Here is a 17,460-nt window from a genome sequence, read left to right as displayed (position 1 = left end):
ATATATACGAGATATTTTAATACAATTGTATGTACGCTGTACGCGCCTATCAAATAATGTTGACGTGGAATGGTAATTTCTTCTCTGTAATAATACAAATATGTTGATACTTCAAAAGTATGTATCATGATACTGACCAACTCTGAAAATTAGTAGGTAATTACTAATCGTGAGTACGCGACAAGCAGAAAATTAATTAATATCTAGTTGAATCTATATTATACATATATGTTCACCTAATGGCTAATATTATATACCCATTACCTAGGTAAAATTAATGAACTCTATATACTACTCTATGTACTATATACATTGTCAACTAAATAATGTGCAGTTCATTTTTTAAACATTTGACAATTTTGCAATACATTTTGATAGATTTGCCAAAACTCAAAAGTCAAAAGTTATGAAATCTAAATCAATATTGTTTTTATATTATTTCTAGCTTACCTATAATTATTTAATTTGTGTGTTATCAAGTATGTGATTGAAATACGCATAGACGTAGAACCAAAATTTAATTTTAATAAAATATCTTAAGATTGTAATTCCATCAAGAATGTAGCAATTCAGTTAGCTAAGTAAAATTGTATTAAATTATATAAAATAAATATAGTTTATTTTATACATTGTGTACACTGTACGTATAGGCAAAAATTTATTTAAACGTTGAAATTTCAATTGTATGAAAAAAAAGTAAATACGTTTGTTCTAATTATATGTTAACAGAAAATATATTAATACCAATATTATGATAGTGGTTTAGGTAGGTTCATTGACCAGTATTTTTGTTGGTTGCAATGAATTAATACATTTATACATATATTATAAGTAATGTTATCTGAATTAGATTTCTACTAAGATTTGCACGTTTATCGGTTAATTGTTTTTATCTTATATACTTAGTATGTACCTTCACTATTTACGTTTAATGTTTCATTTCAAGTCATATTAAATATTTTGACATTCGTCCATATTCCACTGAACAAGTGTTTCATTCAAGAATCAAGATACTTCGATTCATAATTAATTTTCGTATTTCTTAATTCTTTGCGTTCTGTACAATTAAGGTTAGTACATAAACTGGTATATATATATTTTTAATAATTTTCGTATAGAATTAATTTGTTTTTAGTTTTGTAATAAAGAATTTAAAAAAAAATGTTAAATTAATATTATCTTAATCATTTTTTAAATTATCAATCTTAAACGTTAAAATATATTCTATGTTTTTATTAAACTATTGTCTATTAATGGACAATAAAAATAAAATTTCATATTAAAATATTCCGACCGGGGCATGGCAGAAACCTACAGGTGCCCCATTAGAAATTCTGCCAAACACAACACACACGTGTAAAAACCCTATTGTTACAAACCCTACTACCTACAATCATAAAAATCCCACAATCAGCTAATAGCCATAGTCGCCGGGCTTAAAGATAAAAAAAAAAAAAAAAAACCACTGAAAATAAAATCCAACAAAGTCTAGGAGTCTTAGGATCAAACAATGTCCAATAAGTTGTCAACAAATTTCTTGGATATATCCCATAAGAGTCTGTTATGGTTATGCAGCTAACTTTAAGTGGGTGAGAACTTTGAGGATGTGTTTTTTAAACAGAAAATGGTGTGAAGTTGGTACTAATTTAGTACCAAATTTATGATTTTTTATAATACCTATGTCTAAGATTCCCATTCAAAATAATTGATTTTCCTTTGATACCTATTGATTTTATGTTCAACATTATGAAACTGTTTTATTAATTTAGTTAATACTTTTAATCACCGCGAAGATTAGTGACTAACCAAAAATCTGAAAAGACAAAGTATAACCTACCAACGAATTCTATTTTAAATTTTTATCTGTTCTTTTTCCATGAACTTTAAATTTTTACTCTTCCAAAAATCACTTCATTCAATTTTCTGTAAGTGTAAATAAGAATACTAGGTTTAAGAACTGTAGGTACTCCTATACTGTTATAGTGTTTCGTAGAAACTGACAAATGTAGGTACCTAGTGGCTAGTATATTATTTCTTAAATTCACTAATATGAATTACAATGAAATTGCGTATTTTGTATACATCGCTAAAGGTGGGTACTACGCTAATCAAAATACTTTCACTTAAAGCTAAATTAAAAAGTAATTATATAGCTGAGTTAAATTCATATTTTTTCAGGTGTTAACTTAAAACTTATGAGTGAAGTATAATGATTATTAAATCTTAACTTATAGTTTTCTAAATGTTGACTTGACTTAACTTAACTACCTAACTAAAGTTAATTTTTGCTCACATTTGCAAAATGGGAGTATAGGTACCAAATATTTGATATAAAAACTTATTTTCAATATTATGATATACCTATACTTTTAATACTTAATTTAAATGTTAATAATGTAAGGTAGTACGTATAACATAAAGCACTTAATGCCATAATGGTAATATGGTTGTATAGCTAAACAGCTTAACACCTTCATTATAATATTATGTATGTCATAATTATAAAATAGATAAATATTATTATATAATATTATATTATTATTTATATAAAACTATTAACTTAACTGAGTTGAAAAAAAAATTACGACACCTAACTATTAACTTTAAATTTATTAAAACATTTTCAAACAACTTAACTTAACTCAATTAAAAAATATTATCATTAACTTGCCCAGGCTTACAGTACGATCATCGCTTCTCGCGTACTTATTGACAACGTGCCTGAGGTTAATGCGATATATTACTGCAGTAGCCACAGTGATCTTGCTTCTCTGGCCTGACCTATATTAATAATAAATTAAACATCTTAAGATGTAACCCACCTTATAATTTTATATTGATGACCGTCTATAATATACCATTTTTTTGTACGTAACGTTAATTCGTTCATATTAGTCAAATGCGTATTGTACGTAAAATGTATAATTGTGTACAACATAGGCCATAGGGTGTACAGGAAGACCTGACAAATGGAATAACTTTTGTTCTTATCAATATTTAATGATTTATTTTGTATTACATCTTTAATATCTTAATACAGTGAAACCTCCACAAACGGACACCTCTCAATAGCGGACACCTCCCAATAGCGGACGTTTTTTGGGGAACGGGGACATTTTCACTACTTTTCAATAGGAAAACCTCCAAATAGCGGACTCTCCGAATAACGGACATTATTTTATTAGGGAATTTTTAAAACAATGGTAAATTCCTAATCATTATTTGAAAATACAATCTGTAATATGCCTATCTGTTATACGTATTCACATTCGTATGCGCTCTTGTAATAATGTAACATAATTACGATAACATACTCGTTATGAGACGATACGATTATGACAAATTCGGTTATCGGTGAAGCGATTATGTGTTATGACAAAATTATGTTAGTTAGTGACGGTTTTCGACGCGATGACTACGTTAAAACAAAAGCGGTTGTCGCTTCGCGAAAAAATTGACATTTTAGATTACCGTAAAAACAACGGAAACGTAGGAATTCGTGCACTCGCAGAAAAGTTTCAAGTTGGAAAAACACAGATCGCAGATATTGTTTCTAACACAGAAGAAATTTATAAAGCGTGGGTTGAAAATGGAAATGAAGAACGAAAATTAACGAAACTAAGAAAATGTGAAGGCAGTGTGATTGATAAAGAACTTTTGGTCTGGTTTAGCAAAACTCGAGAAAAAAATTTACCAGTTTCCGAACCAACAGTACAAGAAAAGGCTAAACAACTTGCTGAAGTTCACGGATTAAACGACTTTAAAGCTTCAAAAATCTAAAAATGTAATAATAAATAATAAATAATAATTTTTGATTTTGATTGTAAAAATATACTTTAAATAATAATATGTAATTTGTAAAAATATAAAAATGTAATAACTTACAATAAATAATAAGTAAAAACATTACATATATGTACATACATAGTACATTATTATACAAATAAATTTCAAAAATTTATCCCCTCTGAATAACGGACACCTCCGAATAACGGACAAAATGTTGGTGACCAAGAGTGTCCGCTATTCAGAGGTTTCACTGTATAATACAAATATTACTATTTAATAGCAGTTTACAACATAAAAAAACATAAATTAACAGCGTCTGTGACTCGTAAAGATTTGGCTCTATGATTACGTATGCTTCCACGTTTTATATTTTTTAACATAAATAATAAAGTATAAACGTTAAAATAATAAAATGTTTTACCTTTAATTTATTTTGCAACTAACTTAGTTACTTTTTTTCCATACATTTTTAACCATAATGTCATAATATAATATAAGTAGGTACCAGTGGTGTAACTAGAACTTCTTTTGCCAGTAGCAAAATAATCCAGCGGGCCTCTTGTAATACAAATGTATGGGGACATCCCTTGCAGAGTTATAATAATCATAGTTTTTTTATTTGCAAATGTTTTGATTAAAATCATGATCTTGGATAGCTGTATTTACATTTTAAATACTTCCAAATTCTTAATTAAAAAAATTATTAAGTAATACTATAAAAGTAATGAAATACATTTATGTAACAAAATACTTTACTACGATTACAGCTTATTATGAATATTATGTGCAAAAATATTTGACATTTTTTTAGTCAATATTAGTACTATATTAACAGGTAGAGAAAATAGATTTTTAAGGCTTTTATCAAAGAATTAAAATATGTGTTTAGTAAGTTATGATTAAAAATTATATAAATAGTTTATTTATATCAAAACAATCGTAATTAAATATTATGAATAGTTAAACAATAAAATGTTCAACAAACTTATATAAGTGCTTATCAAAAAATTGTATATATTTTAATGATTTACGCGATAAAAAAACAATTGTTATACTGGTTTAATTTATATACGACGACGATGTTCATGGTTACTTTTTCAGCGCCCATTTTTGGTTTTTGGTTGGTTTTTTGAGGTGTAAAGTGAAAACTGCAAGTAGACAAAAAAAAATTAAATTAAAAATAGAAAACACGAACAATTTAAATTAATATAAAGATCAAAGAAATTTTGTTTCTCGTCAGCTATATACTCACAGAATATTATATTTGCACGAAAATTGCGTTATGCCGGAACGAAGCTTTTATACATCAGTGGCATAGTGTGCAGAGCACACTGGCGGGGTGGCGTGACCATAGCTCTGAAAGGTGATTCGAGTAACTGATTTTGTACCTACGTCGGACGACGTCAAATATAACTATTTATTTACATATTTTACCATTTAACTTTGATAACATATCCATCGAGTATTGTGTAAACGGCTCAATTAGTATAGCTAAATCTGCTTCTAAAATATGTCACTAAATAATAGTGGGAAAATAGTGGACATTGTGATTCCCATATATTCCAATTTTGGTTAACGTCTACAATATATTATGCCCGTCAAGTTGACTTAAATCATAAAAATGTTTATTGAAATATAGATTCCTTTATAAAATATTCCACCAAAAAGTATTAATTAATCAGTTCCTTGGCTTGAATTATAGTTATTTCAAAATCCGATTTGAATATCGATAAAAATCATTAAAAATCAAGTGATATAAATTTTTTTTAAATGGTATCCAAATGTCGAATTGAAATCGAAAACAATTTAAATCGATAATTTATACCAAAATAATAATCGTCGTGGTTTCTTGTAGTTAGAAATCAAAATTTAAATCGTTAAAATGTAAAATTTATATTTTTAATCGAAAAAAGTACGTTTAAAATCTAATAAAAAATCTTTATACAATAAATTAAATCGACCACGTGAAATAGTAAATAAATAGTTAAATTATAATATTAATATGTTTTTTTTTTAATTGAAATCAAAAAAAGCAAATATGTATTTATAAGTGAATTGAAATTAAAATTGAATATTTTGATTTTGATTTCCATCACTGAATAAACCACAATACAATAAATATGAATACCTTAATATTTTTTTTTTTTTTTTTTTTTATTTAAATAAACAAATATACAGTTTTACATTAATTGTACATTTGAATTATCTATCTTCAGTAAGCTAGGCTTGTGGCGAAGATAGAGAGTTATAAATTGATACATATCATGCTTAAAAACTAAAAAAAGGAAAAACTAAAACACTATTATTGCGTAATTATACAATACAAAAAGAGATAAATAAAATATAATACAATAAGGTTAATCTAAGTTTCATTTAGAGATGCATGTAGCCAATCATTAATTAATTTTTTAGCGTTATGATATTTGTAATTAATATTAACATTCTTCTTTATAGAGAAAGGCATAGAATTGTAATATATAGGACCTAGATAATCAACAAATTTTTGACCAACTGATTTTTTACAAAGAGATGTTTTAGCATCAAAAGATCGAAAAGCTCTTTTGTTACTAATTTCATTTTTTTCTACCCATTGATCTAAGTGTTTGATCACCCACATAATAGCCATTTTTTTGAAAACAAAGTTAACTGGTAATACATTGAACTCTTTAAAATTAAGACCAGTTGAACCAACATAGTTTGTTTTTTGTAAACATACACGCACTATCTGTCGTTGATGAAGCAGTAAAGGTTTTAGAGCGTTATCCGAGAGCCCTCCCCAGATTAACAATCCATACTGAAATATTGCTTGATATAGAGCTAAGTATACAATTCGCATGACATGAACGGATATAATTTTACGTAGCTTATAAAAACTGTAATTTAAACTTCGTAGACGCATAACTATGTTATTCACATGAAGATTCCATCTAAGGTGATTGTCAAACGTTAAACCTAGATATCGGGTACTAGATACTCTAAATATTTTTTGACAGACTGTGCCATTACACAAAGTTCCATTATCACAGAAATGTAACGTAAGTTCATCAAAATTATCTTTAACATCATTTATCGAAAAGTTCATAAACATAGTTTTTTTGAAATTGATAGATAGACTCCTAAGTTTTAAAAATTCCACAACAATTTTGGATTCTCGAGTTGCTTTGGTACTAACATCGCTCCAAGAGTCTCCACAATAGAGTAAGCAGGTGTCATCTGCATATGTAACTATTCTTCCATCAATGTCCAAATTACACATATGATTTATGTACAAAATAAATAAGAGTGGACCTAAGACACTTCCTTGAGGAACACCGCAGTTTATAAATAGATCATCACCTGTAATACCATTAATACGAACAGTTTGCTTTCTGTTTTCCAAGTAGCTTGTGAACCAAATTAAGCTTGTTACAGTGATACCAAAATTAGGTAAAATATTTATTAATTTTTTATGATTAACAGTATCAAAGGCTTTGGACAAATCAAGAAAAATCGCGATTACTTTCTTACTGTTGTCTAGAGCGTTTTTTATAAAGTGTGTTGCACTATATAAAGCATTCTCCGTTCCCAAACCGGGTCTAAAACCAAACTGCTGTTTCGAAAGGAGTTCATGTTTTTCTAAAAATGTTATGAGCCTGTTTTTAACGATTTTCTCTAGAATTTTCGAAAAATTGCTAAGCATGGAAATTGGTCTATAATTGTTTATGCACGTTTTATCCCCATTTTTATATATTGGTTTAATTATAGCTAATTTAAGTTTCTCGGGAAAAATACCATTTTTAATACTTAAGTTATATATATATATGTCAGAGGGCTTATAATACTGTCTATTACAAGTTTTAAAATCTTTACCGAGATACCATCAAAACCCACAGCAGTATCATCTTTAAGTTTATTTATCATTACTCGAACATCAGATTCTTTAATGTTTTCATTAAATGTACTGTTAAATGATATAGGAGTAATGTTCTCCTCGAACTTAAATGTTGACTCCTCAATATTACAGGCTAGATTGTTGCCAATATTTATAAAGAAATTGTTAAATGTATTTGCAATATTTAGAGGCTCATTTTTGACATCAAGAGTGTAATCATCTATTTTAATAACTTTAACATCATCATTCTTATTATTATTCTTATTTAATATCTCATTAATTACCTTCCAAGTTAGTTTTGGACTAAACGAGAACTTCTGAAATTTGTTTTTATAATAATTTATCTTTGCAGCTCGTATAATAGATGTTAATTTATTTTTGTATTTATTATAATATATAGCAAGTCTAACATTATTTGGATATTTTCTAACTTTTAAAGATAATTTTTGTTTAAAGTGCACCGAGCAAAGAAGACCAGCTGTCATCCATTCTCTAATCCTATTATTTTTAGAGTTGAAAACTTTTTTTGTTGTTGACATTTTGACAAAAGTATTAATTTTGTCTAGGAAAATATCCATACAACTATTAACATCATTGCAGTTAAAAATATCCGCCCAACATTCATTTTTAAATAACTTTTCCAGATCATTATAGTTGATTGTCTTAACATTGCAATTAAAGACACTCTTTTCTTTACTAATTTCAATTGCCAAAACCGTGGAGAAGTGATCGGTAATATTTGTCTGAATAACACCTGCTTTTATTTTGGAGTTCAATGCATTTCCCGATTTAATAAAAATATGATCCAAGCATGAGTGTCTTTGGCCAATTGGGGTTCTAGTATAAACATTAATTAGTGACCTAAAACCTTTTTCAGATATAGTATCAAGGTATTCATTTTCATCACAATCAGAGCCAATAATATTTAGATTGATATCACCAATTATTATAACATGTCCATTTATACACTCATCTTTAGACAGAATACTATTAATAATGGTCAAAAATTTGTTCTTATCACCAGAGGGAGATCTATATATACAATAAACCCTAAAAAATACATTACATAACTTAAACGCGACTTTCATAATATTAGCCTCTATGTATTCGTATTCAAAAATATCAGTACATAAATGAGTTTTAACAAAGATTATAACACCATCATTCTGGTTTCTTTTAAGTTTAGAAAAGTACATATTATACCCTTGTATAGAATAATTACAAAAATTAACATCATGCCAGGTTTCAGTTAAAATAATTAAATCTAAGTTTTTACTATGTATATCATTTTCCAAAAATAACAAAAATTCATCAAAATTATGCCTTACACTTCTAATATTGCAGTTTAGTACATTTAGAGTTGTATTATGAAATAGATTGAATTTACATATGAATTCAGATATAGAATTAAAATATTGCGTTTTATAATCTAGAAAACGATTTAATAAATTAGAATTAAACATTAGCATAACTAAAAGAAAAAAAAGAAAATATATTAATATATATGATTTAGGAACTATAAATTATTATTATTATTCTTATATATTATAATTTAATTGTTGACAAGTCAGTCTCGTCGTATATAATAGTGGCTTTCGAGGTTTCACTTTTTTTGATAAAAATTTTACAGTCATTATACCAGACAAACTTAAAGTTATTTTCTTTAGCAAACATTCTACATTTAAAAAATAGATTACTATTATATTGTGTAAGATAATTATTAACAAAAATACCTCCATTTCCCCAGCTTTCATTAATACTACATGCCTTTACTTTTTTCTTTTTTGCGGACTCCATGAGGGTTTTTTTCTGATGCGTTGATGAGAGTTCAGCTATGATCTTCATCGGTTTATTAGGTATTTTTGATCTTATACTGAAAGCCTTGATTACTGTCACTGGTTGACCCATTACAGCTGCAATATTTTCAACTACTTTTTCGCAGTTTTCATTTTTCAAATCTGGTACACCAATTATCTCAACATGATTTAAGATTGATTTCTGTTCAAGTAGATTTAGTCGCTTGGATAGTTTGTAGATATCAGAGTTCAACTTAATATTATTTTCCTTTAACACATTATTCTCTTCTTTAAGTTCTTTAATTTTATGTAGCACTTCATTCAGCTGCTTACTAAAATCATCAAATTTAGCACTCATAAATTTAACAGAATTAGTCAAATCCGACAGAGTCTCGTTTGATCCAACAAAAACGTCTTCATTTTTAGATTTAGTATTGCTAGTAAGACCCACATTAACTTTACATTTTGCGCATGAAAATTTTAGTTTGGCTTCATGTGTTAATTTCCTAAATGCCGTTTCTCTAAAACTAGCACATGAGAAGTGTAAGTAGTCTTTACAGTTTTTACATTTAATTTCATCACCGTCGTAGATTTCATCATTACACACTAAACATAGCATTGTAATAACGAAATGTCGATAACGAAATGTCGATAAAATCGTACTAATATTACAGACTTAAACACGTTAATTAAATACAATGCGTAAAAACACAGATAAGAGAACGACGAAGACGCAAAAACGACCGTACAGGCCAACGAACAATCGATAACTATTAATATTATTATACCACTGTAGTGGTATTATAAATATTATTATACCACTTTGTGAAGAGAACAAATTACTATTGTTACCATCATTATATTTTCCATGTCATATGACCACTATGAGTGTATTATTATTTAATTCATATTATTATGAAATTTTCGTTTTGTAATTTGTATACAGGGTTGATAACCAACCGTTCTATGATTTTTAAATTTTAATTAGGTTCCTCCTGTAACGAACCCAATAATAAACATACTATATTATTGTGATCGTTTCGCCTTAATGTATATTAGATAACATAAATGTTAGATAAAGAATAGTATGTAATTTAAATCAGTGCCATTAATCTTATTAAAATACGCTGTAGATATACAACGAGAATGCCTTGGTGGTGACGATCTACGACTAGATGGCCGAGCACACATAATTAATATTTAGAATACATTAGTTAAACCATAGTACGCATTTCTGAACAACTATATAAAAAAGCCTACAGTAGAAATATGAACAATATCATAGTCATGTGAATATAATATATAATTTTTATTTATAATTTATATATAATGTATAGTATCTAAATATTAATGGAAGGCGTATACCATATATTGTAAATATGATAATGGGATACGATTCTTAGAATAGACAGGCCTAGGAATGTGAAGTGTGATCCACCGTCGAATGACGTTAAACCGTAGGTATTGGTGTTAAATAAGCAACACGTAGATTACGTATACTAAGATTACCAATTTATTAAATTAGACACTTGTTGTAATAATGTATATAATGCTTTTATAAGTTGATATTAATACTAAATATTTCAATTAAACACAAAAGAATTAATGTATATATAATTAATGTAATGAATCTATATAAATACTGACACTGAGAGAGGTTCTGATTAAAACCATATGAGGCTCTGTAATAAACTATAAAAGATGCTCTGACCAGTAACACGGGTGTTACTCACTCTTTCGACCTTACACGACTGCCGTCCGCCGGGCGAGGCCCGCCGCAACGGTCCGTCCAGGCCTCTAAGAATGTGCTGACCCAGCCCTTTCGGTCACGTAGACCATCGTGAGAACCGAATCGGTCACACACTCGTCTTACCCCGAGTCAACACATTAATCCCTATATATGTATTACATACATACATATATATACATAGTACATACATACATACATACATACATACATACATACATATACATACATACATACGCGTGCATGCATATACAACAAATGCATAGATAATAATTTGAATCACGTCCTGTGGGGTCCGCGGATATATCGATGGACCAGGGGGAAGGTAAGAGAGCACTAGGCATTAAACAACCAGACTTAAACGGCCTGTAGATTAGACGTGATTTGCCATCGTACATGCGAGCACCTTCACGAGAGACAGTATAACGATTTTGACTTAATTTTAATCAATTTGGACTAAGAGTGTTTTATGAAGAACAATTTTAAATATACAACTTAAACTTTTCAACAAAGTTTAATTATTTATCAACCTACCTAAGAAATCCTCTACCAACGGTCTTGCTACCTGCAACTTATAAGCTAAGCAATTAACCCAGTTGCTAGTTTATAACACTCCCTATATTTTCAAAAGTTTGATATTTATCCGATGTCAGTCGTAAACTGTGCTGTAATAAACTCCCTTTACTTAACGGTCTTTACTATTTTACCAAACATTTTTTATTATTTGGACTTAATTCACCAATAAACTAAAATGAAAAAAAAAAAAATTGTGTTGTGAGTTAAGAACCAAGAATTTGTATTTTCAAAATGTAAAATGAACAACGATTTATAAAAAAATTAATTAATAAGATAAACAGGTACTGTTCTAGCAACGACGTCTATAAAGAAAGTTCTTTAGATAGGTCTTGATCAACTGAATTTAGTAGAACCTTAAGCCTTTATGGGTCTATATATGAGGCCTTTATGAGTACCTAGAACAAATATTTTGTGGATCAAAAGTCCTCAAATGTGTGATATTAATATTGGACCAAATTATTATGGAAAAAAAGGTAGTGATCCGTTTAATATAATACTAGCTAAATGCCTTGAAAGTAGAAAATTCATAAAATAAAAATAGAAAGATAAATATTTCATTACTCATTTCATATTAGATTCTGAGCAGATCGATGAATGTATTGGTTGTGCATTTGGTATGATGTGTTTTTGAATATTTTTGTCAGTCATCATATTTTTGGAATCATACAAATGCTATGATATTCAAGTTTAAAAATTAGTTCAACCTACCATATCAATAATAGAAAAATAAATTTCTAATAACAATAAAAATATATAGTAAAATATCCTTTGAAATATAGGTAACTCGACTTAGAATCGTTTTTTTGTAGTGTATAATGATTTATCATTGAATTTTAATTTAAATTTAACACATCCATTACAATCTTTTACTCGATTACCTAATTTACTATAAATCATAGCAAGTTCTCTTTTTCTTAGTTACTAGGGTCATTATATTCATAGAAATAAAAAGGTTAATACTTTTTTCATATAATAGAAAAATGTAATAAGCTTTTTTAACACACTGACTACCATGTGAACTTCACAGTCATTTTTAATTCTAACTCTATATGTTTAAAACCTCTGGCGCCTATAATCAGGGATGATAAAATAAAAATCATGGGGGGGGGGGTCGTAATCTTAAAAATTACCGACTAGAATTTGAAATTCAAAATTGTTGCTAACTATTAATTGTTAAGTTATTTTTAGTTACATGCTATAAATTTATAATTTCTTTATTACCTTATGTTTGAATTTTTAGTTTGAATTAAATTTGAAGTTGAAACTTAGAAATACCTAACTTATTATTTTTAATTTATATCAGAATGAAATAACGTCAACAAACATATGAAATAGGTAATAATTATAATTCATCACTTATTGTTATTGTTGCCAAATCATTATCTACATTACAAGAATCGTCCTCTTCTATCATAACCTATATAAATGTAAAATAATCTTAATAATTGTATTTGCATAAAATGTAGGTACCTAATTATTTACTAATGGTTTTAATCTAATTATTAAAAAATGTCATTCAATTTAATAAAAAAATATTAGATTCTGAGTGAAACGCGATGTGTATAATAGTTTTATAATCTATATTCTTTATATCTATATTTAATCTATATTTCGTATATTATAAAAGTGATAAATCATATAATGTAGATATAAGATATTTTAAGCCTTGAAATAAACACTAAACAGGGTAAGTTTTAAATGAAAAATTACAATTTACTCGTGGTACTTTCTAATAAGCTTTGCAAGCCTTGCAGTGGCGGATCCAGGGCTTAATTTTGGAGGGGCATGGGGAAGGGCAAAAGTACAAGTTCCGAAATTGGTTTCAAAATTGGCTAAACATAGTGTAAAACAAAGGAGAAAACTCCAGTTATTGGTTAGGGGGAAAATGCCCCCTTGTCCTCCCCCTGGATCCACCACTGAAGCCTTGTACCAAAATTAAGTGTTGTATAACAGAGATTGGGTGGCAATCAACGCCAAATCTGAAGTTCAACCTCACCAGCAGCTTACCCGGACCGGAATCGTCAAAAAATTGTGATTCCAAGGGTTTGTTGGACCGCTGACTCTGTGTATCAACGCCGAATATCCCCGTACGTCCGTATTTAGCTGGCGAGACAGATGCAGAGATTAGGTGGCAATCAATGCCAAATCTAAAGTTTTCGCAGGTCACCAGCGATGTACGGAAACCGGAAAGTCCGAGACACATGACGCAGTACGCAGCGGCCACCAGTACAAAGTACAGGTACCGCAGCGACCAGTCTACACTTTTCGTCAACCGCCACTACGGGCTACAGCGATACAACGCCAACTCCCCCACCGCGCCACAAAGGCACAAGGTGGGATGGGAAGGCGAGTCGCGTAGAACGAGTACCGGCCGTCGTAAACTCGCTAGTGTAAAACCCCCGTTTCGACAGCCTTCCACGCGCCGTGCGCACGTACCACGACCACCAAAAGATACCTATATATATTTTGTCATAGACATACCTCCGTCCGTTGTTTCTTTTTTTTTATATTCTTTTTTGTTATATATATATATATATATATATATATATATACGTGTATCCCGTACGGGGTAAAATAAACGCAAACCTCCACCACCTTAATTGTGTTTGTTATAAACTTATAACGAACGAGTGTGCCATCCAACACACCCAACCAACGACCGGCTCACCGCGGATCACCCGACACCACCGTCGTAGCCGCGTCAAATTGGCTCCCCGCAGAGGAATCATCGCCTCAAGTCAGCGAAAAGGTAAGAGTTTTTCACGCTGACACATACCTCGGTAGATTGCTTATATTAAGTTAATATTAAGACTTTAGCCAGGAGTGTGTTTGCCGGTTAACTTAGGATTCCCAGTGAACATTACGTAAGAATTATTTCTAACACGTAACAGGGAATTCCGCGCAGCCATGCATAACCGTGATACGGATTGGGAAGTAGTTATATAACAACCACCACCCCTCCGTAACACCTACTTTTCGTCCCGCGACATTACCGTCGATAACAGCACAGCGCGCAGGCCAAAACCGGTTTCAGCCGCTGCAGCCGTCAACTGCCGCCGCCGAGTACGTCGACCCAGTTCTGCTATTCTTGGAACGCAACGGCGGTACCGTCAACAGCTGACCTATTAACGAAATCGCCAATAGAACACGTAAACTTCCGTAAACAGCGCGCAAAATTTACGTCAAAAAAAAAAAAGTCTCTAAACCACGTACACACACTAAACACAAGCTACCTCACCGACCAACAGCTTAACGACTGCATTTGTAATTTAATCGTACATAATGACTAGGTCCATTTCAATGGCCCCCCCACTTTCGAAATTTGAACTTCTGACCACGCCAAACGTTTGTGCGTCGTTTGTGCAGAAATGTGCACCAAGTCCAATCGTTTGTGCACAAAAACTGAAAGCTCTATCCCTAAAACAAAATGGGGGGGGCATTGAAACGGTAGCCCCCCACATTGAATATTTGGATTTTTGAATGTGCCAAACGTTTGTGCATCGTTTGTGCAGAAATGTGCACCAGGTCCCGACGTTTGTGCACAAAAACTCCCAGCGCTATCCAAAAAATAAAGTGAGGGGTATTAACACGAGGGTCCCTCTTTTTGGAAAATTGAAATTTTTAAGGTGCCAAACGTTTGTGCATCGTTTGTGCAGAAATGTGCACCAGGTCCCGACGTTTGTGTACAAAAACTCCCAGCGCTATCCAAAAAACAAAGTGAGGGGTAGAACAAAAATCTTAATTTAAAATATCTAAAAACATAACTACCGCTTATAAATTATAACCACAGGTTAGCAATACTAACTTAAAAATAAAAAGTTATAAATTAATACAATAACTGCTTAAGTCGTATACAACCGAACGCAACTTAACCTAATAACTATTAGTTTTTACATCTTATAATACGTATTTTGGGTATAACATTCAATTTTACACTTTTAATTTAATTCTGAATTGAAAATGTATCCCTCATACAGTTTTTTACTGTTACTAAAATAAACATTATTATTTATATGTAATATTATACCCACTCAGCACTCAATATTTTTATAATTGGCAAGAAAACATACATTTGCACCAATAAACACATTATCTTTCTTGAATTACTGTTAGAAGCAATCATAATAAAATATACAGCAAGTTTATAATTTAAGTTAATTTTTTTAAAAAATATTAAAAATATTATCGATTTCTTGTGTTAAATTAACAAAATCGTTTTAATACTATATTAATTAAACAAACAAATCTGAATTCTTTCAGTACACACTATACCAGTGGTCGGCAACCGGTGGCCCGCTTATATTCACATGAATTGCGTCCCGAAATCCCTTTTCCACATGAATTGCGTCCCAAAGATATTTAACGACTACACGAATTGCGCCCCTACCATATTTAACAACTACCCAAATTGCGTCCCAACGTAAAAACATTATTTTCCTTCCCATTTCATACAGACTTAGGACTGTCGATAGCAAATTACGACTATCGGTAGGTTAAAAATATTGTTTTTTTATCATTGATATGCAATTAGATGTAAGTAAAATAAAATGTGTAGGTTAATAATATAATGATAATATAATAGTTAAAAAAAAATTTATATAAATAAAAAAAGTTAAAATTATAAAATTAAAAAATTGGTAAAAACTTGAATGATACCTTCTTAATATAATCAAGACGGGTTAATTGGCCACTTTCATATTTTGCCATATTTTGTCTTAAATAATTTTCTTTTTCACATACCATCATCCGTCTGTTTTTAATTACATGAATACTTTGTTGTTTAATATAAGTTTCTTTTTGTACATTTTTTAAAACATCTATAAATTGGAATATATTCGGGTGTGCTGAGTAAAACATACTGTTAAACTTGGAGTGGAAGGCTTCACAACTATTCGTAGTTCGAATTATAGAACATGAATACATTGCCCATATAGAAGGCGGGAAGTCACAATCAGGCTTTATGTGTGTATTTAATATATAATCGGAAAATTGCTGTACTTTTTCATTTTCAGGTAAAATGGATACAATATCGTCAGTAAAACAATCCTCTACTTCATCTGGTTTTAAAAATGGGAGACCAAAAAAATATTTTAAAAAAATATTGATATCTGAATTTTTTTTGTATTTTTGACTTAAACCAACCGTTTGAATTTTCCTCCACCAACTTTGGCCTAAATGAAACCTGCATCCTTTCATTTGAACTGATGGCCACACGATTAACAAAGATGTGTGGATTGCTTTTTCAAAATCGGCAAATATTATTTTAGGTGAAAAATGTATATTATTTTTTGGAAATTCAGATTTGAGATGTGAAAATGCTTTTATATAAGTATCTATATTTTTATTAGGAAGTAAAAAAACACTAGTGGTATATAATTATTATTTTTCAAGCCATGGACTGTAAAAAATTGTGTAAACAGTTTGGGGCAACTTTTAAAAGTTCCATCCACAAATATAGTATCAACTTCACTTAAAAAATTTAAATTAGTAATTGTTGAAAAAATGATTATATTATTTTCGTTGTCATTCACTAATAAAAAATTTTCATCTCTGTTAGTCTGTATATTTTCATTCAATAAAACATTGTGTAAATCAGGTAAATTGTCTGGAAGTTTTGGAATAGTCGATGACCGAGCGTGGTGTATATTATTACGAATTAAGGTTAAATCATAAGTTGGAAT

The 17,460-nt window shown here is 29.8% G+C and overlaps 2 protein-coding genes across 2 annotated transcripts; one reads left to right on the top strand and one right to left on the bottom strand.

Annotated features, from left to right (window-relative positions):
- The first annotated feature begins 3,411 nt into the window (after positions 1 to 3,411).
- Positions 3,412 to 3,780, top strand: LOC132947656 (major centromere autoantigen B-like). Its single transcript, XM_061017930.1, has one exon. It carries the CDS (start codon positions 3,412 to 3,414, stop codon positions 3,778 to 3,780), a length of 369 nt encoding a protein of 122 aa, XP_060873913.1.
- Positions 3,781 to 4,878: 1,098 nt separating this feature from the next.
- Positions 4,879 to 10,075, bottom strand: LOC132947655 (uncharacterized). The gene is made up of 4 exons (XM_061017929.1): positions 9,394 to 10,075; positions 7,639 to 7,892; positions 6,274 to 7,546; positions 4,879 to 4,937 (listed from the first exon to the last, which is right to left on the bottom strand). Exons 1-4 carry the CDS (start codon positions 10,073 to 10,075, stop codon positions 4,879 to 4,881), a joined length of 2,268 nt encoding a protein of 755 aa, XP_060873912.1.
- Between the last annotated feature and the right edge of the window lie 7,385 nt (positions 10,076 to 17,460).

This window comes from Metopolophium dirhodum, chromosome 6 (genome assembly GCF_019925205.1).
Source record: "Metopolophium dirhodum isolate CAU chromosome 6, ASM1992520v1, whole genome shotgun sequence".
In the NCBI taxonomy this organism is placed as follows: domain Eukaryota; kingdom Metazoa; phylum Arthropoda; class Insecta; order Hemiptera; family Aphididae; genus Metopolophium; species Metopolophium dirhodum.
The sequence above is the reverse complement of the archived record's forward strand: the minus strand, read 5'-3'. Positions and strand labels throughout refer to the sequence as shown.

Coding starts and splice junctions, on each gene's coding strand:
- LOC132947656 (XM_061017930.1), top strand. CDS start 3,412: ATGACTACGTTAAAACAAAAGCGGTTGTCGCTTCGCGAAAAAATTGAC.
- LOC132947655 (XM_061017929.1), bottom strand. CDS start 10,075: ATGCTATGTTTAGTGTGTAATGATGAAATCTACGACGGTGATGAAATT. Junction 7,893..9,393: donor TGAAAGCTGGGGAAATGGAG/GTATTTTTGTTA, acceptor ATGATGTTAAAG/TTATTAAAATAGATGATTAC. Junction 4,938..6,273: donor AAAATTTGTTGATTATCTAG/GTCCTATATATT, acceptor GTCTACTTGCAG/TTTTCACTTTACACCTCAAA.